This window comes from Acipenser ruthenus, chromosome 5, assembly GCF_902713425.1.
Source record: "Acipenser ruthenus chromosome 5, fAciRut3.2 maternal haplotype, whole genome shotgun sequence".
NCBI classification, from domain to species: domain Eukaryota; kingdom Metazoa; phylum Chordata; class Actinopteri; order Acipenseriformes; family Acipenseridae; genus Acipenser; species Acipenser ruthenus.
In genome coordinates, this window is record NC_081193.1 from 34,454,722 (window position 1) to 34,480,496 (window position 25,775).

General features: G+C 36.5%; 2 protein-coding genes across 3 annotated transcripts; both read left to right on the forward strand.

The window, feature by feature from the left end:
* On the forward strand, positions 1-4,467 carry LOC117403354 (myelin and lymphocyte protein-like). Of its 2 annotated transcripts, XM_059024082.1 has the most exons (5): positions 1-102; positions 294-403; positions 1,919-2,086; positions 3,362-3,490; positions 3,856-4,467. In XM_059024082.1, exons 2-5 carry the CDS (start codon positions 314-316, stop codon positions 3,928-3,930), a joined length of 462 nt encoding a protein of 153 aa, XP_058880065.1. In that variant the 5' UTR covers positions 1-102; positions 294-313; the 3' UTR covers positions 3,931-4,467. The 2 variants fall into 2 exon arrangements, with proteins under 2 accessions (XP_058880065.1, XP_033861333.2); XM_034005442.3 differs by having other exon boundaries at positions 1-403.
* Positions 4,468-7,573: 3,106 nt separating this feature from the next.
* On the forward strand, positions 7,574-16,669 carry LOC117403353 (myelin and lymphocyte protein-like). The gene is made up of 4 exons (XM_034005441.2): positions 7,574-7,691; positions 12,429-12,596; positions 12,907-13,047; positions 14,408-16,669. The coding sequence occupies exons 1-4, from the start codon at positions 7,602-7,604 to the stop codon at positions 14,480-14,482; spliced, it is 474 nt and encodes a 157-aa protein (XP_033861332.2). The 5' UTR covers positions 7,574-7,601; the 3' UTR covers positions 14,483-16,669.
* The last annotated feature ends 9,106 nt before the right edge of the window (positions 16,670-25,775 follow it).

Sequence of the window (25,775 nt, forward strand, 5' to 3'; positions counted from 1 at the left end):
GGGGTATTAAGCTAAATACAGTACCATAGTATCGCTATGTTTCTGTTTGGTCTTAACTTGAGTAACAACTTGTCTTTTAACCCTGCGTGGATACCTAAACAAGTAAGCGTCGTTTAGTTAGAAAACAAATAATTAAAAAAAAGAAAAGTAGCTGTACCTTGCAAGATGCTATGAAACGGTTGTTAAAGCCAACATTGAATTCTCATAGGTTAATTTAGAAGGCGTGGTTCTACACGCTTTAAAAAGGAGCACCTGTTTCTAACCCGTTAACTTGAGGATTTGTTGTCATTAAGTTGCTTCTTACGCAGAAGACATGGACTCGACAACTCCGGGAATAAGCGCCTTGCCAAGTGGACTCGGAGTTTTTACAACTCTGCCTGATATATTTTTTATTCCGGAACTTGTAAGTAACTTATCGACTACTAATAATGAATCTATCCCGGCATAATGGTGCTTGGGGTTGTGTGTGTGTTTTGTTTTTTTTTAAAATTTGTATTTATTGTTTTGCAGACGCCTTTACACAAGGCGACTAACATATGTTACAGGGTAATACAATTTTACAGTGCAACAACAACATTTTTACTCTGGTGGTTTTACATTTGTTTTAACGTTTATTTCTTTACATTATCGATTCTAGAAAGTATACACAATGCAAGTCTTAATAGGTCACACTATATTTCAATGTTGACTCTAGTCGGAGGCCCTAACTACTTTTACATTAATGCATTTCTTTGTAACTACACAAGAAGTCTCACGCTGGCAAAGTATGAAAAAAAATAAATTCAGCTACAAGTTCTCTGGTTACATGCAGTTGATAACGGTTTGTATTAGAAGGCTAAACAAAAAAGATCCGGTTGCTTCCACCCATTGTCTGCCACCAGACACATTTTCTCTTCATTGTGCAACGTTGTGATGACATAAATAGCTTTTAGCACAGTCTAATAATGGATCAGTTATAGTAAGCTCATGATAGAGCTTCAACCAGGACGAATGGACCAATTTAGCTTCATAGTGATCACCGAGTCGCTCTATTTAATGGCATTGAGTAACACGTAGTACCACTCCATAGTCCTTGTTTTATAACATTGATTTAATTGTCTGTCCAATGCAAACAACAAAGTACATTTCCGACATCAACAAATGTTTTAACTGATAACAAAATTGGAACGCTTAATTAAATTTAGTTTATAAACTAATTCATGTAATCAGTATTTACAGTTCAAATTTGAAGAAGTCTTATCAAATGTACATGTTTACATTGACTTGGTTTTATGACAAATAAAAACTTGGGCCCCAAAAGTACAAGAAAATAGTTCTGTAAAAGTCTTCCATTTACAGTAATGTTATTTCATAACTTTGGTTGGAGCCAGCTTTTATGTTGTCTGCTTGTTTCATCCATGGGGCTCCCCCTCAGCCATTAACTATTTTATTGACTCATTTCATGGCAACCCACAGTTACAGGTATGGCACTGTAATGCTGCTAGCTCTACAGAATAGTCTTCCAAGATTATGTAGCAGTAATCGGCAAAGGTGTTAATTTCAGTGGGATTATTTGTAGGTGGACACAACAAATACTCCCACAGTAGATTTAATTGTAGATTTAAGGAGCCATTCATTATAACTCTGCATTGCTAGCTTGAAACCCAGGCCCGACTAACTAGTTCCATTGTCCTCCACCTTTCAATTCAAAAGCACCAAAAATAATCATTTGAAAGACCTGCATGTTTAGGAAAACCATGAAAAAGTGGCTGTGCTGATATCTACAGAATTGGAATCAATCAGAGCAACCTTTGTAATTCCAGTGAAATCTATTTACAGGGTATTGCAACAGAACAGCAATGTTAGTAGAGGTTGACCAAAGCAGGAGTTTAGTCGTGTCTTTGTCCACCTTTTTAATTCTGTATTTCATGTCTTGCAGGTTTTCGGTGGACTGGTATGGATCTTGGTGGCATCAACGAAGGTGCTTCTTGCAAACCCTCAAGGATGGGTGATGTTTGTGTCTGTGTTCTGCTTTGTCTTCACATTTCTCTGGTTTCTACTCTTCATGATTGGAGTGAATCAGAGCAGCCCTGTGTGGAGTTCACTTGTAAGTAAAACAAACATTTTAATGTGTGTATTAAGCCAGGATGAGAACCAATTAAACTATGATGCATCTCATTTCAAGGGTGTTTTACTATAGTGAAGCATGGTGTAAGCATTGCAAAGTGTAGTAAAGCACATGAAAGTGTGACATTCTTGGGAGCTACTGTAAAAGTACAATAAATGCATAGTACAGTAAACATGCAGAAAGCATGGTTAAATTCAAAGTTGCTGTACAAATATACCAAGGCAAACCTGAAGGTCATCAACAGCACACAATCACTGTCCATTACCAAAACAAACTGTAAATTAATATTACAGTAGACAATCTGTTTTCCCATTGTACTATTGTTCCTAACATTTTGGGATTCCAGTTCTAATGTTACTATTGTATAATGCATTACCTTCCCTACCCACGGAAGTGTAGTTTTAAAGCCCTACAGTATAGTGGTTGTATGCAGCAGTAACAAAGAACTGTGTATTTACAGTGTTACAAAGTGTAACACCTGTTAGGTGCAGGGGCAGCAGTGTGGAGTAGTGGTTAGGGCTCTGGACTCTGGACTCTTGACCAGAGGGTCGTGGGTTCAATCCCCGGTCGGGGACCCTGCTGTTGTACCCTTGGGCAAGGTACTTTACCTAGATTGCTCCAGTAAAAACCCAACTGTATAAATGGGTAATTGTATGTAAAAAAAAAATAATGTGATATCTTGTAACAATTGTAAGTCGCCCTGGATAAGGGCGTCTGCTAAGAAATAAATAATAATAATAATAATAACACAACTTGTAACGTCCATTATAATGCTAGCTACATGGAATACGATGGTTACACGCCACATTACCCTGGAACATCTTGAAATAACTGCTACAACTAGAAGTCTAAGCAAAATAAAATCAAATGGTACTTCATCAAAGACTTGTAGTGGTCAGCAGTATTGGCTACATAAATTTAAACCACGGCTAAAATTTGCATGACATCCTCCCATATGCAACTGGGTATATTAATAGTTTTAACTATGATGCGACAAATGATCGGCCCTACCACCTCTGGGGTGCAGATCAGGACTCCTGGTAGGTCTTCCCAGGTATGCTAGGCTGAGTAAAGTTGTACATGTATTTTACATAGCTTAGGACTGTCCAGTTGTACTGGGCTTGATTATTGGATAATTTTAGAAAATGTGGATTTGAGTCAATTTTATAGATGTGGTGCATGTAGGTTTTTGTGTGTGTATACACAATGTGTATGTAGAATTTGTATTAAATATTTGACATCACTCTTTTTCAGGATGTGGCTTATCATGGAATTGCAGCTTTATTTTACCTGAGTGCTTCTGTTGCACAGTCCTCTGCTACGATAGCGTTGCAGGATAATTCATCTACTTTTAAGTCTTACCAAGAGGACATAGCTGCAGTAGTAAGTACACCGCTCCATTGTTGGTAGAAATTGATACATGTTGGTACAAATTATTCAGGTTCCCACATGGATGGATTTTCAGGAATGGTATATTTAATGGGGATGGACAAAACAAAATTGAATTCCCTGTTTTATAACTGTTGACATGGACATCCAGGATGGTGCTGTGAGGAGTCTGCAAGTTGAAGGGTCCTGCAGGCATACATGACCCTCTAATGATTTGAACCAAAGTCTGTTAAATAACTTTTAGTCAACATGTGTAAGATTCTATTTAGAGAATTGAATGACAATTGTTAATCAATTTGGCAGTAGGATTTCTGTTGTCTGATATTCCTGCTTTTAATGATTTTAAATCTTTCTTGCAGGTATTTTCCTACATTGCCACCCTGCTCTATGTGATCCACGTCATGTTTTCTGCGTTCAGATGGAAAACTTCATAAATACAGGAGGGTTATAACTAACTGTGATGGCTCCTCCATAACATTGATCTAAATCAAAGCAAAGTCTTATTGTGATCCGAATTAAATAAATACATTAAGATGCTTCCACCAGCTGTTGCATACTGTATAGATTATCTTTTGTATTTGAAGTTGTTACATAAAATATTCTGTATGTAAATAGAGTAGTGTGCACAGGGATTTAAAGGGCTTTTCTGTAAACATGAGGCAGTAAGACAACATATCAAAGAGGCCTGTAGCTGAAACATTTTGGGTTGTATTGTCAGAAGGCAACATTTTAACAGGGGTACACAACCTTCCTCGAGAGGGGGCACTCATTCAGTTTGCTTGGGACTGTTTCCATGGCAGCATTGCAAAGTAGACAACTGGCTTTATTCCCATGTTGTATTTTGATTCAAGTATTTGTAATTTCGAAGTGTTAATTTAACAGTTTTAAATGTCAAACTGATGCATTTGTTGTGTTCAGAATATGTGTGTGGTTAAAGTCAACCAATAAAAATGTGTTTTGTAAAAGTTTCATTGTGTGTAAGTTTGAAGCCCAACATGCTTGTTTTAGACACTTGGATTGTAAGTTGTAAAGAAGGGTAACGGTTATGATACCTTGCTTGCAGTAACAGTGCTACCCTTTATAACGCTATAGTTGGTAGCCATAGATTCTACCTGCTGTGCCTGTCATTTTCTGTCACTTAAGTGTTCCAGTTCAATTTGTTCTGTGGTACTTATTGATTATTCTGATTTTGGTATTCCATATTTCTTTGATGCTGTTCTGTAGTCATTATTAGAGTTTGCTACAGGTGTTTTTCTCAAACGTGAAGCAAACTCCTTTGTCTTGACCATCTGCTGTGCTGCCAAAATGATTTTCAATATATGTTGGAAATAATGACCTCTTATTCTGACTAACAGTTTTCAGGCAATAAATATACATATTTTAAATTGGTTATCTTACATTTTTACAGCCTTTTAATGTTAAGGCACTAATGGAGTGAACCCTACATTACTGAAAACACGTATTGACTTTTAAAAACACAGATTTTTGTTTGTAAATAGATGGTTTGTCTTAATCTAAAAAAAAATGAAACAAAATGTTGTGTTTTTTTTTTTTGGGGGGGGGGGCAAAAGTCTGTAGTGAGAAAATAAAATACTGTTTCAAAATCTGAGCCCAGGTTGTACAGGAGGGGCCTGCCCAATGCTAAGTGTACCTGTCCTGGACCACTGAATAATAATGTATTGCATATTAGTAAAATTGTATATTCTGGAAGTTGATGGTTTTAAATCTATTTTGTATATAGTTTGTGTTTATACAGAATGGTATATGCTAGGAGAGGGGTTGGGTGGTTGTGTGTGTGTGTGTGTGTGTATATATATATATATATATATATATATATACACACACACACATATATATATATATATATATATATATATATATATATATACCTGGTCCTAGACCTCACTTGGAGACTGGGGTGTGATCTCTACCTGTTGCAATCACCAGCTGTTAATTATATATTTATTACTGTTTTTGTTTTGATTTGCCAAAGTCATTTATTTTGGTGAAAGTAAGCTCACCCTGCATTGTTCCTGTTGGTATGCTAATAAGAGGCTAAGGGAAGAAAGGCTGGAGAGAGAGTAGGAGAGAAGATCAAAAACTCCGAGTAATGCAACATCAGATCACCGAGTTGCAGACAGAGGTGGAGCAAACTGGAAGCTTTCGGAGTTCACCAAAGCAAACTTTCCGTGATTCCGTGGCCGAGAGGCAAAGCTAATTAAGCTAGAGAACATGGACGATATTGATCATTATTTAACTACGTTTGAGAGACTGGCAACCTCTTACAAGTGGCCGAAACAGGACTGGAAAACCTGTACAGTTCCAGGGTTAACCAGAAAAGCACGTAGCATATACGTTGCGATGGACATTCATAACACAACAGACGATGACAAGGTCAATGAAGCGATTTTGAAGAAATATGTAATCAATCCTGAAACCTACTGCCAGCGCTTCAGAGCCTGGGGCTTCTGCTGGAGGAAATGCCACAGGAGCTGTAAGTGCGCGTTAGACATATTTGCTAAGCGGGTGAAATTGGAGCATTGCACTGTGGATAACTTTGTGGAAACCATGGTACTGGAGCAGTTTCTATAGATGCTGAACTCTGATGTGTGAGTATAGGTTAAGGAGCGCAACCCTGTGACTGCCCAGGATGTCGCCCATCTGGTAGATGCCTTTGTTGATTCCCGCAAAGGACCGGGAGGATACCGCTTCACTGCAGGAGACCCTCGAACAGCAAGGGGTGTCTGACAGGGCTGGAGAAGGTGGTGGTCCAAGCAAAAGTATGCCTAGCCAAGAGAGTGTGGTAGCCTGTAAATCTGAGTATGCCAAACAAGAGCGAGGGAAATCAGTGTGTTTTTACTGTGGCCAGGAAGGGCATATCAAACCAGTCTGTCCATTGAGAAAAGTGAAAACTACTAACCTATGCTATGTAATGAGGCCTAGTGGTAAGGCCAGTGTAGGAAAAACAGACGTAGCACCAGTGGTGACCATTTCTTTAAATGGTAAACCGTTAACTGCACTTTTAGACATGGGAAGTATCCAGACCAAGTGGATTCCTAGGGATCTGTGGAACTCTACCACAGGGCTCAGAATCAAATGTGTACATGGAGATGAGAGACCCAACAGAAGATGTTTACATTGAGGCTTTTAACCAGACCTTTCTTTTAACTGTAGGCATAGTACTAAATTTACCTTATCCTATATTGATCGGTCAGGATATGCCAGTGTTGGTGGATTTACTGCAGCTAAGTAAGCCAAGCAATCTGCTAGTCACATGTGCACAGGCTAGATGTCGAATCAGACTTCCCAGATTGCATGCCATTCTGGAATGAGGAGTTAGGTGGAGAGTCAGTTAGAACCCAGAAAACAAATGCAGAACAGCATCAAGAGCAATTCTGCGGTTCTATAGAATGTGTCTGAAGGAGAAAGTGCATTGCTTGGTTTGGGAGACGAGGTTTATGGAACAATGAAAGGTTTGTTGTACCGTCAGAACAGCCAGGGAGAGCAGCTACTTGTACCAAAGGTGTTGTGGGACCAAGTGTTGGAATGTAAGTTTCACGGTAAGTTTAGAAATTTGGTTGGCTGTCAAAATCCAAGCAGAACTTGACAAAGAGAATGCTCTCCTACCAGCGCCTGTACTTTCCTCCAGTTTTTGGTTCAATAGCGATAAAAAGCAATAACAAAATAACAAAATAATTGAAATGCATGTTGTCAAAAAACAAAACAATCCCCTTATCACTGCCATCTTAAAGAAACAGCAGACAGTGTAAGCATCCAGTCCACGAATAGTAAAAAAACAAAAATCAAATTCACTTTCAAATTGCAATGTGAACGCAAATTAACTTAGTCCTGAAAAAACACGGAAATTAAACAAAAACTAAATTTCACACCCAAACAAGCTCAGTCAATGTTCTTCCAAGCAAATTGAGCAGTTGAGTATATGTCTGTTGCCACCGGTCCCTGTCTTTATGTTTACTGGGTGTGGTAATTGCAGAAAGCTTGAGAAGCTAGTTTGTCAAGTTTTAATTTTCCTTCAAAAGGAAGGTTTGTTTTTTAAACCCTTCACTTCATGTTTTGGTCGCATCAAGTACAGTAAGCAGAGGAGATGGCAACAACAGCCCAACTAATGAACAGCCTACCCAGTGGGCCCAGAGTATTTAAAACTTTGCCTGATGCATTCATTATCCCAGAACTTGTAAGTAGTATTTCTTGTGAATATCTGAATTTAAGTTACTTATTTTGTATTTATATATTTATATCTAGAAAATCTCTGATCTGGCAAAACTGAGCACTTTAGAGGGGAAATAACTGTATGGGGGGGGTATTTCCAATAGCATAAATAGTAACTCAACACTAAAAAGACAATCTTCTACTTACATGGAGCTGTTCTTCAGTTCAAGTACATTATACACAAAAACAAACATGGTTTGTAAACGGTTTAAATAAATAAAAGTAGCGGTAATGTTTTATTTTTTATTTAGGATTTGAGTGCATGTTTGTGTATTTGTGTAAGTTCCAGTATTTAAGCTACCATTAGGCCCTAAAAGTTAGCAAAATTACATGTGTTAATGCTGATCGTGCCTTTTGTTCAGTAACTTGTTCACAGTGTGTTTAAAGTTTATTCAAAGCCTCCTTCTTGGCTTTAGAGAAGAGAGCACTGTTCTGTGGTGTTACTGTGATATGCTGAAATAACATTGCTGAAAGTTATCAGACTGCATCCAGCTGTTTCTTCATTCAAACCAGAGACTAGTTGCTATTGTTGTTACTGTATTGCCGTTGATAGTAAACACTATTCTCGATTTAAAAATATATATATATATATATATATACAGTGCCTGTAGAAAGTCTACACCCCCTTGAACTTTTTTTCACATTTTGTTGTGTCAGTACCTCAGAGTTTCATGCATTTAAATGAGGATTTTTTCCACTTATCTACACACCATACTCCACACTGTTAAAGTGAAAAAAGGTATATATTAAAAATACAAAACTGAAAGATCATAATTGATTAAGTCTCCACCCCTCTGAGTTAATAATTGGTGAAAGCACCTTTGGCAACAATTACAGCTGTGAGCTGTGAGTCTGTTGAGAAAGGTCTCTACCAACTTTGCACACCTAGATTTGACAATATTTGACCATTCTTCTTTACAAAACTCTTCAAGCTCTGTCAAGTTCCTTGGGGAGCATTGATGGACAGCAATCTTCAAGTCATGCCACACATTTTCGATTGGATTTAGGTCGGGGCTCTGACTGGGCCACTCAAGGACATTTACCTTTTTGTTTCTTAGCCACTCCAGCGTAGCTTTGGCTGTGTGCTTTGGGTCATTGTCATGCTGAAAGGTGAACTTCTGTCCCAGTTTCAGCTTTCTTGCAGAGGGCAGTAGGTTTTCCTCAAGGACTTCTCGGTACTTTGCTCCATTCATTTTCCCTTCTATCCTGACAAGTGCCCCAGTCTCTGCCGATGAGAAACATCCCCATAACATGATGCTGCCGCCACCATGCTTCACAGTAGGGATGGTGTTCTTTGGGTGATACGCTGTGTTGGGGTTGTGCCAAACATAATGCTTTTATGGGTAAAGTACGGCCTTCTTGTTGGATTGCTTCTGTCAGGTGGTCTTTAAAATGTAGTTTTCTGCTTGGGCAATGTTTAAACATTTTCTTTTAACAGCTTGTAACCAGCTTGTCTGCTTTCAGAAAATTATTTGCCCAGATATTGCTGGCAAGGGCTATTATGTGGACATTACAAGTCAAATGTACTGAATTTGGCAGTAAACCTCAAAGAATGTCATTGTATGCCTTGATCAGGTAACCGGCATTTTCTGAGACAAATCCAGTCACATTATTAAAATTAACAAATGCATTTAAACATTTCACAATGCCCTGTGCCACCGATGAGTAATTCACAGAGTGCAGATTAACTGTATCGGCTAATATTACTTTCAGTTCGAAGGTATTCGATAGTCCTTAGAGAACAAACAAAATGTGCAAAACATACTGATCTTTTGCATTTGTAGATTCGTCAGTAACTACAGATACACTGTCAGACATCTTTACCAGTTGTACAGTTTTCATCTTGTGCAACTCAGCAATTTGGGGTAGATATTCCCTTCTCAGTTGACCTGCTGTAGGAATTGCTCCCGCAATTTATTACATAGTTGTTCAGAAATGCAGGTAGTTTGGGATTAACGATATATATTTTTTCTGGGGAATATTAGCACAAACAAATGCCTCTGTCAAATCGAAAGTAACATCTTGTCAACGTTTTTTTCGTTTTCTTCCCCCTTACGTTTTTTACTGGAGGACGCCGTCTCATCGCTGTCAATCTCAGCCTTTCGTTTTCTGTGTTTTTCTGATGATAAATGTCGGTCTATTGTTGACTTTCGAGTGTGGTCCAAAGATATATTGCAAGTTGTGTAAAATAAATGATACCCATCGGTGTACAGAACACCAGGTGGATATTGTTGCGTGCGTTCGCTCAATAAAATGCTTTTTGATTGTGATGTCTTTGAATCCATGTTTAGGTCTCTCGATTTTTCTTTTAACGCATCAGTTTATTCAATTACCATTTATACTCATCATAATTAGCTTTTATTTTTCTAATTAGTCAAAGTGTAATGTGTTGATTTCTTAATTGTGAATTCAATTACTATAACTGGAGTGGCTGCAGGGACATCTAGGGGATAGCAGTTGACTTACAATTGAAAAAAACAGGTCGCGTAAAACGCAGGGCCCTATTGATAAGTAATTTATAGGAATTAATTAGGAACTAAATTGGAAATTACATGTGTGCATAAATACATTTGAATTAAATAAAGCATGCCAAAGTTTGCAATATTTAACAAAAAAATGAATCTCAGAGCTACAGAAATTCACCTGTAGATTCTTTTAGATTTATTTTCAATGCTTTATTAAACAAAGTTAAGAGATATGCAAGAAGAATATCAAAAAATTGATACCACAAATAATCATTCTAATCGTTCATATAGCAGAGGGGATTAAATGATTATGTGAACTGAAAAAATAACTGTCATACTGCCTTTTTGTTTCATTCAGGATGGTTTCTGACACATCATTTTTATTTTGTGGATGTGAAATCACACTTAAATAATGAATATATTGAAAATATAATTATTTTTGTTTCTTGATTCGTTGTTCTGGAGAATTCCAGTAGTGAATAGCTTTTAAAATAGCTCCAGAGACCATAAAATGAGTTCAAACTTGGCTGTTGAGGGTCTGGGAACATTGAGTGACAACAGATAACTTAAGAGTGAATAGGAGGCATTTACTTGTATTAGATGTTTGGTTCTTGTAAACGAACAAGTGCTTTTTCCCCTTTAAAAAAATACGATCTTATTAAAGATTGTAAAATGACTTGAAATTGCTGTGATCTCTGGTTATCGTCTTTTGTAAGTAAATAGCTTAAACATGGACATAGAACTGAAGTTTTTACACAACAGGGGAGGATAATTCATTAGAAAAATCGTTTATCTTGGTAACTTCCTGGAACTATAAGGCAAGCATTCGATTATAATACTAACCTACTAAATTGAGAGCTCAATATAAACCCCAGATTCTCACCTGACTCCATGTCAGGGAAGCAGAGTACACTGAAGCTTGTACATTTCATAATGAGTACTAGAGAATACAGTGAACAACTGTTACCATTTACACAGAAGCAAACAAGCTGAGCAAAGTAAAGTAAATCTTCTACTTTAGCAAGGCACTCCTTAAAAAAACTCCCTAAAGGCAACCCTTGATGATGAAGTACTGTATTTTTAGACTCATCATTAATACAGGTAGTTGACAGACTGCTGTACACTATTGGAGAGACTACATAGGCATTTGCATGTCCCTTAAACTACTAAACATGGTATTTTATTTTGTTGTATTATTATGCTATTAAGAGCAATGCACAGTAACTGTAGCTTTGATTTTAGCATTGCTTACTATGCCAATAGTCTTAGCTATTCAAATGAACCCAGTAGCTTCTTAATCTAGTCAAGCATGACTCACATTTGGTGTTTCAAATTTAGTGGGAGAATGTAAAAAATCTTGGAATTTTAATTTGAAAATAATTTGTGATGTGGTTTTTATATAAAAGGGCCCTTAGGAATCCCAGTAGTATGTACTGAAAAACTGAGATGACATAATACATAGAAAAGCTAAACTGCAATAATGACCTTTATATTAATACAAAAAAAGTGTGTGTATCTAATGGAATATGTACATTTATCATTAAAATGTGTTTGATTTGGTACTATGGTACTACCCAGAGGTCAGACTTCAGGTTTGTGCATACCCCGAGAGGGAGTACATATAGCTATGTAGATTCATTTAGTAGTTTATGGAATTTATGGAAGTGGCACAGAGAATTCTGAACACATAAATGTACATTTACTCACTTTTAACCTTAGATCAAATCACATAAACATCAAGCATATTTTATGCGCTTCCAAAACTCAGAACAAATCGTTTCAGTCGAATAGCTAGTATCTTATTTGTCATTCGATAAACGATACGTCCAATGATCGGCAAGGAAGGGATTTCCAGTTTATCTTACCTCAATCCATTATGTCCCTGCTGTGCAAGCGTTCACCTCCTGACCAGCTTTTTGGCTTCGTCTAATGAGGAGGGCTGCTATCCTGCCCCCCTGCCCATGACTTCCCAGTTCCCTGCGGTCAGCCTTTCCACTTATCTGCAAGCAAACATCAAAGAATGTAGTGTGAAAATATGTACAATGTAGTAATGTTGTCTAGTCTAAGCTTTAATAAATCTATGGCATTGTTTCCTGACTGAATCTTAGGTCCGTACTTTGAGTGAGGTATTATTTTGTTAGGCACTTAGATTGTTTACATACTGTATTATACATCTGCTTTAATAAGAGACAACCCTTTATGTATACACACATACTCATGTTTTTAATGTCTTACAGGTTTTTGGTGGGCTTGTTTGGATCCTTGTGGCATCAACAAACGTGTATATGGACAACCCACAAGGGTGGGTGATGTTTGTGTCGGTGTTCTGCTTCGTATTTACATTCCTCTGGCTGCTGCTCTTCATCATTGGTATGAACCAGAATAGCTCTATGTGGGCAACACTGGTAAGTTATGTCAGTGAAATTCTGAAGAATTATAAAGTTCTTGTTATAAATCCAGAAATAATAACATAATTACATACATCTTTTGTGGGGTGCATTGCCATTTGCTATTCATATTCTGTTGTTTTAAATGTTTTTATTGGTAAGAATGCCATTGGCCTCTACTGTATTTCATTGCTTAATTTTGGGGAGCAGAATACTAAAGAGTATTATGTTTTTTTTTTTTTTTAAATAATCAAATGTAGTAAAGTGCCTTTACTTGTTACTTTGTATTTAATGTTTTTTTGACTCACTGTTCTGTGCTCTTTTTTAGGATGTGGCTTACCACGCACTTGCTGCATTCTTTTACCTGAGTGCTTCAGTTGCACTAGCCTATGTTACATCAGTTTTGGGTCAAGTCAATTTAGGAGATGAAACTCTTTTCATGTACTATCAGGAAGACATAGCTGCAGTAGTAAGTATTCCACTAAACTAATATGCTGATAAACACTATAGAATATCAAGTTGGGTAATCTAAAAAACTTGATTCACAAAGAAACTCGTAACATTTGGTATTTAACAATATATATATATATATATATTTATTTATATATATATATATATATATATATATATATATATATATATATATATATATATATATATACTATTATTTCTTAGCAGACACCCTTATCCAGGGCGACTTACAACTTTAACATTATACATTATTTCACATTATTTTACATACAATTACCCATTTATACAGTTGGGTTTTTACTGGAGCAATCTAGGTAAAGTACCTTGCTCAAGGGTACAACAGCAGTGTCCCCCACTGGGGATTGAACCCACAACCATCCGGTCAAGAGTCCAGAGCCCTAACCACTACTCCACACTGCTGCCCTATATATAATATATTAAAAAAAAATAAAAAAATTATATGTATGACATTTCTTTTAGATATAGGGTCCTGTTCATAGGGCTGTTTTAAGGGATGTTTATAAACATTATTTTAGGTTAAACAGTGCTTTGGATTAATAATAATAATAATAATAATAATAATAATAATAATAATAATAATAGCCTCTTATTAGTACATTTTGTTAGTGACTTGATATGTATAAGATAATTTAATGTGGTACTCCGAATCAACGACAAAAACCAATAACAAAAAAAACAGAACTAATTTATGTGAATGGACTGTGTTTTTTAAAAGTGCCTTGCTTGGAGAATTGCTATGTGTTGCTATAATAAATGCTTTTGTGATCATCAGAAGGTCATCTCAATGCCCAGACAGGAGACTATCAGTCAGAGCATTTCTATAATTATAAAGACCTACTTGGAAGCAAAAAACAACAAATGGATACCTATGGCTATGACCAAAAAATGTGCATTACCCTACAGAATTAACTCATTTTGCTTCATAAAGTCAATTAAACATATTGAATTACATACCGCTTTGTAGTTTTCCATATACTTAACAAAAAATGGACAAAAATAGAAAAATGTGACATTTCAAAATCTAACATGAAATACTGTACTACTGTTCTGGCTTCTGGTAGACTTTTGTAATATCATTTTGTAGTTTATTTGATTACATGGTTAAATAAAATATCTAAATTGTGTTCATATAGTTGTTTTTTTTTTTAACCATCAAATTCTAGGTGATGCAAAACGTTTGGCCTAGCTGTACATTTTCTCTAAGCCTTGTGCAAAGAGCGTATTTAACGCAGGAGAGAAGTGGTGATAAGTGAAAAGCAACAGCATGAAAACAGACAATGGGTTTGTTCTTTTTTAATGTTTAATATTATTAACATGTTATTGCATCTGTCTTTCAGGTGTTTTCCTATATCGCAACCCTGCTCTATACAGTCCACGCAGTGATGTCTGCTCGCAGATGGAAATCCTCTTAAAGGCATCGGGCACCAAAAACAACACAGCAATACTGGACCCATTTCATTAAAAGACAGGAATATGCAAGTCTACGGTTCTTAGTCATGGAAGTCTATTGCTCTTAGTTACCATTTTTTTATTCTTCAGTAAAGGTTTAATGAAAACATTATAGGTGAGAAATGATATAAGAAATAAAATAAGAAATTACACTATGTAACACAATTTTTGTTCCTGGGTAGTAAGTGTTATTTCCTAATTGCTTATGCCTCAAAAGTATAGAAAATGGCTGTTATTCCCCACAAACTTTGCTTTTGTGACCAGACAGTGATATTTTGAAATTTACCTATTTCCAATGAGAAAACGGGCGAATTTGTGTCTTTTCGTTCACATAAAGTCAGAAAAAAACAACATATGAATCCAAATTAACATGTATTTATACTAAAGTAATACAAAAATGACTACAACAGATTTAGAAGTGAGTAGTTTTTCGAGATTTACGATTATACTGTAAATCACTTTCACGAATCAGCCCCCAAATGTAGTCTCCCATCATGTTCTCATTATACTGTCCTTGATAGCGGCGTTCAAAGTCCAGTATATCCTGGTGGAAATGCTCGCCTTGCTCCTCCGAGTACGCTCCCATGTTCTCCTTGAATTTATCAAGATGAGCATCAAGGATATGGACTTTGAGGGACATCCTACAGCCCATTGTGCTGTAGTTCTTCACCAGAGTCTCAACCAACTCCACATAGTTTTTGGCCTTGTGATTGCCCAGGAAGCCCCGAACCACTGCGACAAAGCTGTTCCAAGCCGCTTTCTCCTTACTAGTGAGCTTCTTGGGGAATTCATTGCACTCCAGGATCTTCTTTATCTGTGGTCCGACGAAGACACTGGCTTTGACCTTTGCCTCAGACAGCTTAGGGAAGAAGTCTTGAAGGTACTTGAAGGCTGCCGACTCATTATCTAGAGCTCTGACAGATAAGGCCCAATTTGATGTGCAGTGGTGGCATCAGCACCTTCCAGGGGTCCACCAGTGGCTCCCACTTGACGTTGTTCCTCCCCACAGAGAACTCGGTCCGCTGTGGCCAGTCCCGCCTGTGGTAGTGCGCCTTGGTGTCCCTGTTGTCCCAAAGGCCGCCTTGGAGACCCATCAGGAATGCCACCATTGCAGCCTCTTGATGCCATCTCAGAAAAATGCAGATATGTATCCACTTAGGCAGCTGGAACTAAACTGAACTAGTGGGCTTAAGGCCCCTGTATTTATACTACTATTTATATTACAGGAAAGTTCTAGAAAGTTCTAGAAGTTACTCCAAGTTTACTCAGCACTGAATCTATCTGGAATGTTTTGGAAAATAGGTAAATTTCAAAATATCACTGTCCTGGTCACAAAAGCAAAGTTTGTGGGGAATAATATCCATTTTCTATACTTTTGAGGCATAAGCAATTAGGAAATAACACTTACTACCCAGGAACCAAAAAAAAATAAAAATTTGTTACACTGTGTTATTTAATGAGCAAACTGTTATGTTTTCTATTTTAGACTTCCACGTGCTTTCTTTTATTGAATATGGACCACAGAAGCAATTTGCGGTCCAGCTCGGGGAAAAGTACACATGATTTAATGTTTAAAGTAAAACATATACATATTTTAGTTTTTTTTTTCTCATAAAGGATTCTTAAGTATTTTCACACTGAAAATGTGCATCTTTTTTTTTTTTATTACCCAAAATATACCAGTACATACATGTTTGTATTCTTTGGTTTTTATTTTTATTTTTATCAATGTCCTTCCTTATTTGCAATAGAATAGTAGGATAGATGTTAATCTTTCAAAATTTTCGATTTTAAGAATAAAGCTGTTTACTACTACATTTTGGGTGTTATTTGTATAGAAATTGATGTTTATTAAAGAATTGAACTATCTGATGAAAGAATTTGACTATGCAAAACTGAAAAGTGTGATGTATGTTCAGCCTTGCATACAGTATGTACACCCACCTTTACAATACTCCCTGGCATTACAAGCCTCCCTATGAGGGGATAGAAATGACTGCATGGCAAATTACATTAATGGCTTTTTGATATTTACATTGGCTTATGGTTTATTTGTTAGGGTTTCAATCTCCCCACGCTGAAACCGATTTATAAACTGAATGTAATTGAAACTGCTACAGACATCCTTTGGATAAAACCTGTATACTTCATTGCAATGGTTGTTCTGTTTATTGCTGTTTCTTTTTGTGCTAAAGAGTGTTCATACCATACAGTACATGCATGTCCATTTCATCAGTGTGTCACAATTGGAAACAGAAAATCAGAGAGAACAGGTCCACAGTCCGATTGAAAAGCATTTGGAAATGTACAGTGAAAAAAACACACAGTGGCCCTCTGTTAGATACCAGCCAACTCTATATAGTCGCTGTATTTAACTACAGCGACTATTGCCACTAATAAGGGGCGTCATTTCAGAAGAATTCTTGGGGGGCAAATGTGTGTCAGCATTGAGCATTCTCTGTCCCAAATAGCATCACAAAGGAGAGAAAAAAAACTGGCAGTGATTTGGGCCTGTTTACAACAGGCTAACATTTTTATTCTCCAAATAAATGTTACAAGAAAATCACAATATAAAGAAATTACAAGAATCTAAAATTAAAATAGGGTCAAAATAAATTGAAATCTGAAAATGCACAGCACAGCCCTACACATGAGCCTAAATCTCGTTTTTCAAATCTGTGGTACCTTTTCTTTAGAGCATAAATGTATAAATAATTAAATTTTTTAATGTAATTAAATTCAAGTCAATACAACAGACTGCATGAATGACTAAGTACCACCGACTATGACTAGGTGCACTATAAAGCATTGTAGATTTCAAATTAATATTTAGACCTTGTTTGGATCAATGGCTCCCAAGGTCCAGAGTTGAACACACCTTTCTGAATCAGAATTTCCAATGTATGCCTGAAAGAAAGCACTACTGTATACTGAACACAGAAGGTTTAGGTTGCTTTGCAATACAGGCTAGTCCAAACCTGCCATTATTGGGAGGGCAGATTACACAATTTAATTCTTATTGAAAACATGTCATATTAAAGTACAAAACACATACATGCATCTATGAGGTTATTCTTTTCTCTCAATTCAGATCAGAGATTTTAAACCTACCCCACATTTTAAACATCTTACCAATTATCCACCAAATGTATTGTTTCATTATTTGTAGCCTAAAACATTTATTGCTAGATTACTACTTGGCACACAAAACTTATTGCCCTTTTTTCAATCCAGATTTTATTTTACGTATCTATAAATAGGTCTGGAAAAGTAATCCTGGTCTTCTGGCTAATTGATAGTAAAATTTGCAAAGGCACCTACTGTACACTTTGGAAGTGTTGAAAGATCGAGTGTTGAATAACTTTTTACTATTCAACGCTATATTGCATTTTGTTGCATTCCATTTTGGAATCTTGCATTCAAATTGTGCTGTGTTGCTGAGCAGATGTGGAACTTGATTAAATGATAGTAGTTCTAAGAATTCAGCTGTTTCATTAAGGATTAAAAATATTTATGTTCCTTATATTGCACTTGCTATAGAAACAAGGTTCATTGAATAACTACAGTACAGAGTATCCTTTATACCACTCCCTAAATAGCTTATTTTTTATCATTACAGTTAAGTTTTAATGATCTTAAAGGAGTGATAAATCAGACCTTAAAATCCATTTAATTCACCTCTTATTAGCATTACCAACGTGTCCCTTTCATTATGCTGAAGACATATTTACTTTGGGGTATATAAATTTGTATAGAAGATAAGAAAAGTCTTGGTTATCTAAGAAATACAAGGCGCTACATTATACAGGGAATATACCTAACACCTGCTGTATGGCTGACAGTATTTGTATGACATACTTCCATGGCATTTAGTGCAGGATGAATCAACAATGTGATTCATAACGCCTCCAGTATGCACTTGGAAGGGTGCTTGTTGCCAGCTCGTGGAGGTGTAGATGTTTGGGCAGTTCTTTTTCAGAGCAGGGATCAGCCCGGTTGTCAGATTGTCTGCTGTCCCGTGATTCAGATGACAGATGTGGACAGCTTGGCTGGGAGGCTATTATCCACATGCAGCAGAAGAAAACCATTCAAAACACATTGAACTGGACGCTCATAGAAAAATCCAGCAATAACTGGCACTGGTGTATGCCAGTTTATACTGGTGGTGTGCTATTTTAGCTGGTCAGGCTGGTTAAGGTGGTCCAAGAGAAACATAGGTCAATTAAACAAAAAGCAAGTGTGTTGTCTATTCTTTTAAAATGACTGATTTGCTGTAAATCAGAGATTGTAATACCTGCTGGGTATCTAGTAAGTATCTAGTTACATACACACTATGTTGGCATACAGTAAAATGACACCCAGATGAAAAACAATATGCATCAATATTAAATGTATTCCAAATAAAATGCATTACTTTTAGTTTGTTAATTGTACAAAATTTCTATGGAATACAAAACTACAATTTATGCGTATTGCTAACTTGATATAAAGTACAGACTTTGGTATTTAAGTTTAGCAAGGGTACTCTTTTTCCTAGATTTAGGTCAATGCTGTCTTTAATCATTGCTTCTCTAATTAGTGTTTTGAATGTATAATAAATAGATCTCAGTAAAATGTATCTAACTTCATTATACTCTGTGATTTGAGCTGAATTGCACAAAGCAAGGATTCTAAGCATGCTGTAATGGACAATGAACACAAAAAGGAAAGTATGGCTTTTAAAAGAAAAATATGCTATCGTGCTAACACAACAGCATGAACAGAAAGGACTGAAGGGTTTTACATAACTTCATATTATTTAAATAAAAATGACTTCAGTCTTATCTACAGTGTAAGCTATTTATCCCATAGTTAAAGAAAACATGGAGGTGTTTGGAATGGATCATGGCTAGATGTTTACTTTAAATAAATGATATTGAAGCTTAATAGGAAGCCATTAGTTCATACATAACTGCATTCAATGTAAAGGGATACCACTGTGTGTGGTCACTGTTGGAATGGAAACCGTTGATGGCAACCATGTTGTGTGTGCTTAGGCTACAACAACAGATACTGTACATTGTGGAAATACAGTAGATGTTGACATTTTATTTACTTGGTTGCATTTTAACTTCAGAGTATTCATTGATGGCCATGTAACTTCGTCTATAACTTCAAACACTCAATCAGACACTGTGTGCTACTATGCAAGCACTGTAGAGTACAAAAGCATAGCTAATAACACTGGTCAACATCTCCTAGCAACTACTCCACAAGACTTGCTGTGTTTGACAATAAGTTTGAATTTGAAAAGGCATGAAGAGAAGGTAAATGAAAATCAGAAGAGTAAATATATAGTCATCAAAGAAATAAGCTTTAAGCAAAGCAATTACAATGTAGAAGGTTCATGTTAATGGTGGTTAAATCAAAAACCTTTTTTCCACATTTTACACAAAGCTTTGCATCCTGAGCAGCCTCCAGTTTGGAGATCCTGATTTTCAAAGGTTCTCTTTAGCCTCAATCAGCTCTCGAACCAGTTAAGCAACTAAAGTTAGGCTAAACTTACTGTAGATTTTCTGAATATTTTAAAGACTGCATACCAGAATAACTACTACAGGATTTTTTATTTATTTATTTATTTTAAAATGCAATAAGTACAATGCACGTTAGTTTTCTCACATTCCATCTATCTTTTCACTGATATAGAATGTTTTATATTGGAGAAAAAATAAGTCTTTTGCCTGTATCTGCAGGGTTTTATTACATTTTAGCTTTAAAAGTAAATTGCACCACTCCCTTTCAAACAGTAAGTAGCGGGGTTCTGAAAATATAGCGTTATACGTCCCCATGTGTTACTACAACTGTTTAGATAGCGTACCTGTAATTTCTCTTTTCATTGTTAACATCCCACCAAAATTTTACACTTCTAACTTTAAAGTTGATTCAAAGCTATTTTCAGAATGGCTGCTCTAGTGCACTGGGGTTTGAGATCTGTCTTCTAAATCAGTGGTTCCCAACCCTGGTCCTGAGGACCCCCTGTGTCTGCTGGTTGTCATTCTAACTGAGCTCTCAATTACTTTCTTAATTAGACCCTTTTAATTGTGTTCAGTTCTTAAACAGTTGCAGAGCTCAAGTTACTTATAACATATTATAGCTAATTTGAAATCTGCAACTGTTTTAAGAGCTGAAAATAAGTAAAAAAGGTTTAATTAAGCAAATTATCAGTTCAATTAAGGGTATAGTTAAGTAAATGAGTGCTCAGTTGGAATGAAAACCAGCAGACACAGGGGGTCCCCAGGACCAGGGAGGGAACCACTGCTCTAAATCACTGCATGAAGAGGGTTTAAAAAAAAAAAAAAAAGACAAACATTATAAGCGCTCTAGCTTTTCTTTTCCATACCACATCATGGATCGTTATTGCTGTGTTACCTGTTTGACAATGTGGGCAATAATCCTTACACTATCAGTGCACTGGAGCTGCCATTTTGAAAAGAGCTTTGAAACAGACTTTAAAGGTATAGGTGTAAAAAGTTGAAGGAAAAGAAAATTGCAGGTACATTATTTAAACAGTTGTAGTGGCACGTGGGGATGTATAATTTTCAGAACCCTGTTACTTACTCTTTAAGTCATGCCATGTGCTGAAGGGTGTAACTTTGGTCTCAAAAGTGGGAGAGAGACATATGCATGAAGCTGAAACATGAATTCCAACCTACCCTGAATTTCAGGGTATTCAAGATTGAATCCAAACCTAAGAGAGAGTGTTTCCTGTAGGTTGATGTTTAAGTGCTTTACTGGAAAACCATGTCATACTAATACACAGTCCTTAGACTGAACAGACACTCCCATCAGTATTATTCTATTGCAGTTGAGCTTCAGGCCAGCAAGTGGCATGGGAAAATAGTTTTTAATTACAAAAGGTATTTGTGTTCCTTCTCATAAGAATGTTCTAAAGACTTCTTAGTTTAAATGTTTGTAACTTTACAACACTCAAGTTTATACAGTACACCCTCACTATAACACCCTTCATTATAACGAACCTTCGGCTATAACGAACCTGGCCCATGGACCCCAAATAAAAAACATCATATAAACACACACTGTCAACATCCCTGTCTGTGCGCATGGGATGCCACCTCTGCAATGAAGTAAACTCTTTTATCTTTGTTGCAACATTTTATGTCGTCAAAGACGATGCAAAATAAAAATGTACACAAACAAATTAGATACAGTAAATTACAATAAATTATACTGTATCATGGGAATTTTGAATTGAAGATTGCTTATTGTACTGTACATCTGTTTTACAGGGTAATCTAAATTCAGAAGTTTTTATTTAGTACTGTAGCAAACATTAGGGGTCTAACATAACCACATATCTGTTGGGAAGATATATATTTGTCATATAGCAAATGTATTTGGTTTTTAGGTATCATCTCCAAAAAGTTGCAGTGCTTACAAAGGTACCATGAAATGTTCCTGTCAGTAGAACCGAGGAAGTCCTCAAAAAAGTCACCTCCGGTCACTTTTTTTTAAAGTAATAAAAACGCTTATTCACTGCCAAACATGAACTACTTTAGATGTGTAATGGCTGCAATATGGGATACTGACCTTAGGTTTAGGGTTTCGGTGTTGGGAGAGGATTATTCATTATTTTATTAATTATAATTTGATAACCAATCAGAGTGCAGTGTTCTGACAGGAACATTTTGTGGTACTTTTGTAAGGACAGCAAAAAAGTCACAATACCCAAATTTGAACTACAGCACCACCAGGTGGCAGCAATCCAACACTACAGTTATTATTATTATTTTTTAAAGTAATAAAGGTCTTCTGCATTGTGATAGAAACGAAGCTGATGTATGCTTCTTTTTTTTTTAAATATACAATTACTGTCTGTGGTTAGGCAGCCTGGGAAGGAAGATAGCCTACAGCAACAATATTTAGCATATATTTGCATGCATTTGTTTTTTATTTTATTTTATTTTTTACATGAAGTGACATTTGCATTTATTTTTACAAAAACATACTGCCAGGAGGTCTGTTTTTTAAGAATATGTGCATCTCTGGATATCACAAGCAGCTGGGTTTACTGAGACACATGTAATTGGGTTATGCAGGAATGGCATGAGAAGATGCAGATTTACCTCTTGGTATACGAATGCAAATTGTCAATACAGCAAGCACACATTATCGACTTGTGGCGGGTTATTAAAATTAGACCAGTAATTATTTTCAATGGGAGATGAATGCATTGTGGGTGTTATTAGACTATCTCCAGAAATGTATGGAAATTTGAAGTGTTTTGTGTGTGTGTGTGTGTGTGTGTGTGTGTGTGTGTGCGTGTGCGTGTGCGTGTGCGTGTGCGTGTGCGTGTGCGTGTGCGTGTGCGTGTGTGTGTGTGTGTGATTTAGTTTGATTATACCCAGAAGTGATGTTTTAGTGCATACATTACATTAACGTCAGTTTATGATACACTTACTCCCCCACGTATCATTCCTTCTACAGTATAGCTATTTTACTATGTCAACACTGTACCTCCTCTCAAACCAGCAGACTGCTAGTGCAATATAGGGAAAACTCCAAATCAGTCCTAGTCTTGAGTATACCCTTATATGCATTTTGTGTGAATTATTTCCATGTAAGACACTGAAACTATTTCTTTATAATATGTAGGCTTGTCTTTTTGCAAAGTTGTCCAGTGCTGAGATTAAATTAAAAAGTACAGGTCACTAGAAAAATCAGTGGGCATGCATTCTGGTTGGGTTCCTAATAGACAGCTCTCCAGCATCATCGGCTGCATTCAGATGTGTGGCGGAGTGTCCCGCCCCTATATGTATGTGCACTGTATTGTTATTATTTGTATTATTATTGTTTGCGACGCGGACGAAAGCCGTCGTCATTATTTGATTTTAAAACATTGTGAGGATGCGTGACTTTCAGCTACTGATTATTTAACTAGCTGACAGTCACGCATCCTTATTAAACTCGTGCAAACTATGGTCGAGGGGTAATACGATAATTAATTAATAGCTAGTTAACCCCTCGGCCAGAATATAAAAGCCTGCAGCTGTCTGCGCTCAGGGAAGAGTGTCAGCGGAGAGACATAAGTCTGTGGAAAGAGAAATAAACAATTGAGTATGTTGGTTTCGCAACCAGCATAGTACTTGTTTAGTGTTTGTTTGTTTGTTTGACCCTTGTGCATTTTTGTTTAGTGTTTTGTGTTTGTTTAAATCTTTTGTTTTTTTTTATTATTATTTAATAAACGTGCTGAGCGCCGTTGCGCGTCAGTTTTGCCCCGCCATTCATTGTTTTGGTTTTGTGTCCCTGGTCCGTGACGTCACCACACCTGCACACAGCAACCACTCTGTCAAGATGTCAGTAGTGTAATCATAGATAGTAATGTGTCAAAGGTAGCAGGTTTCCAAAGCTATTGAAGTAATTTGTAGTTTTTCATAGCAGCTGGCATATACTGTAACATGCTTAAATACATTGAGATAAGGACAGTCTTTGACAAAAAGTTTAGATAAGAGATTGGAGGTGTGTGGCAGGATGGCTTGCAGTAGTGAGGTGTGGTGACGTCACAGACCAGAAACACAGACACACAGCAGCTGCGGGCTAAAACCGAGATGCGAAAGCGCTCGGTTTCTTTATTAAATAATAATGAAAATAAAAGAGTTGAACAAAACACACACACAAAACAAACGGGCACAAGGGCCAAACAAAACAGTAAACAAACACAAACGGGACGAAACGGACAAAAAAGTACCGTGCTGAATGAATAGCAATTGTTATGTTTAGCTTCTGTCTCCTCTCTATCTCCCCGTACCTCCTCTCTGTACACCCAACCCCGACTGAGTGACAATGTGCGTCTTTTATGCAGTTGTACCGAGACTCGATTGCTAATCAATCATTCAATTAGAATCTCGGTACAACACTAACATTTAACACACTACATGCAACATATAAACAAACAAACAATACGCACAAGGTGGGGTCACACTGCCACAAGGTGGAAGATGCAGGATACTCATGGAGGAACGGACTACAATCCAATCCTGCAAAACACCTTCAGGCATCTGTATGCCACACCATCATTGCGTCAGAGTGGACCGACCAACAGATATGAGGGGGTGTGATCCTAATATGCCTGGATCTGGGCGTGGGATACGTACATTTGTAGATTAAGCTTCATATTCACTATTTCTCCTGGCTGCTTACTTTCTTATTATAGCAGCCTCACTAGAAAAGTAAACCATGCCCCAATGCTAAAAATTTCGCAAAAATTCTTGTTAATGTCAATTAGTTTCAGTTTATTATTTGAATAACTTTTCCCATTTCAAGTTCTGTTACATAACTTTCTAACAAAATGGAGTACAGAACCTAGTACAAGAGAAAAGCATGATGACTAATCATACACTGAGTTAACCTAATTTCTGCTGACTGCACATATACAGACAGCTGTAATTACAACATTTTCTTTGTAAGGCATTATTAAAGTAAAATCATAAGAAGTCACTGATGAAATGTCTAAAACCGCAATATTAATCTTACACTAAATATCAGTTATGTTGTAAAGCTCTGCTATTAAGCACAACAAAATCATTATAAAAAATATTATATAAACAGAAAGAGGTTTTTGTGAACAAAACTAAAGTATCCCCAGGGGCATGTAAGTGGAATGGCATCAGACTGAGTGGTCTGTAAAAAAAAAAAAAAAAAAAATCTTGTTTAATAGTATACCCACAATCCATCATGAACTAAAGAAGTACGGAATACAACTGGGCACTGGATATAAAGTCATTATCTCAAATGGTTTGTCATCAGAGCACTGAAGTCACATGATCCCAAGGAGTTTCCATACTTCTTTTTTTTTTTTTTCTTATACAACTAATACAAAGTGGTTTGTAAAGATGAGACTCAGACTGTACTTTGACTCACCTGGGAGTCGGATCTCATCTCAAGCTTCTCATGAGCGATTGGGCCTGTTTAGAACTACTCAGAAGAAGACTTCAATTTGCTGTATTTTCCAGGCTTTCTCTTCAGGGAAGAATTGTCTTCATTTTCTAAACTTTTTAAAATTGACTGTAATAAAAATACATAACCCACGGTCAGTAGTCTTTTTCATTGAATCATTTAGATTGAATGTCCTTGACTGGATGATTTTCCCATCAAACTAGATCAAGTGAATCACATATTTGAATTTGAAAGCGATATTTCAGAGAGCATTGTGTTTTACCAATTTCACATATAAAAGTTAAATAATACCAAATATTTAAG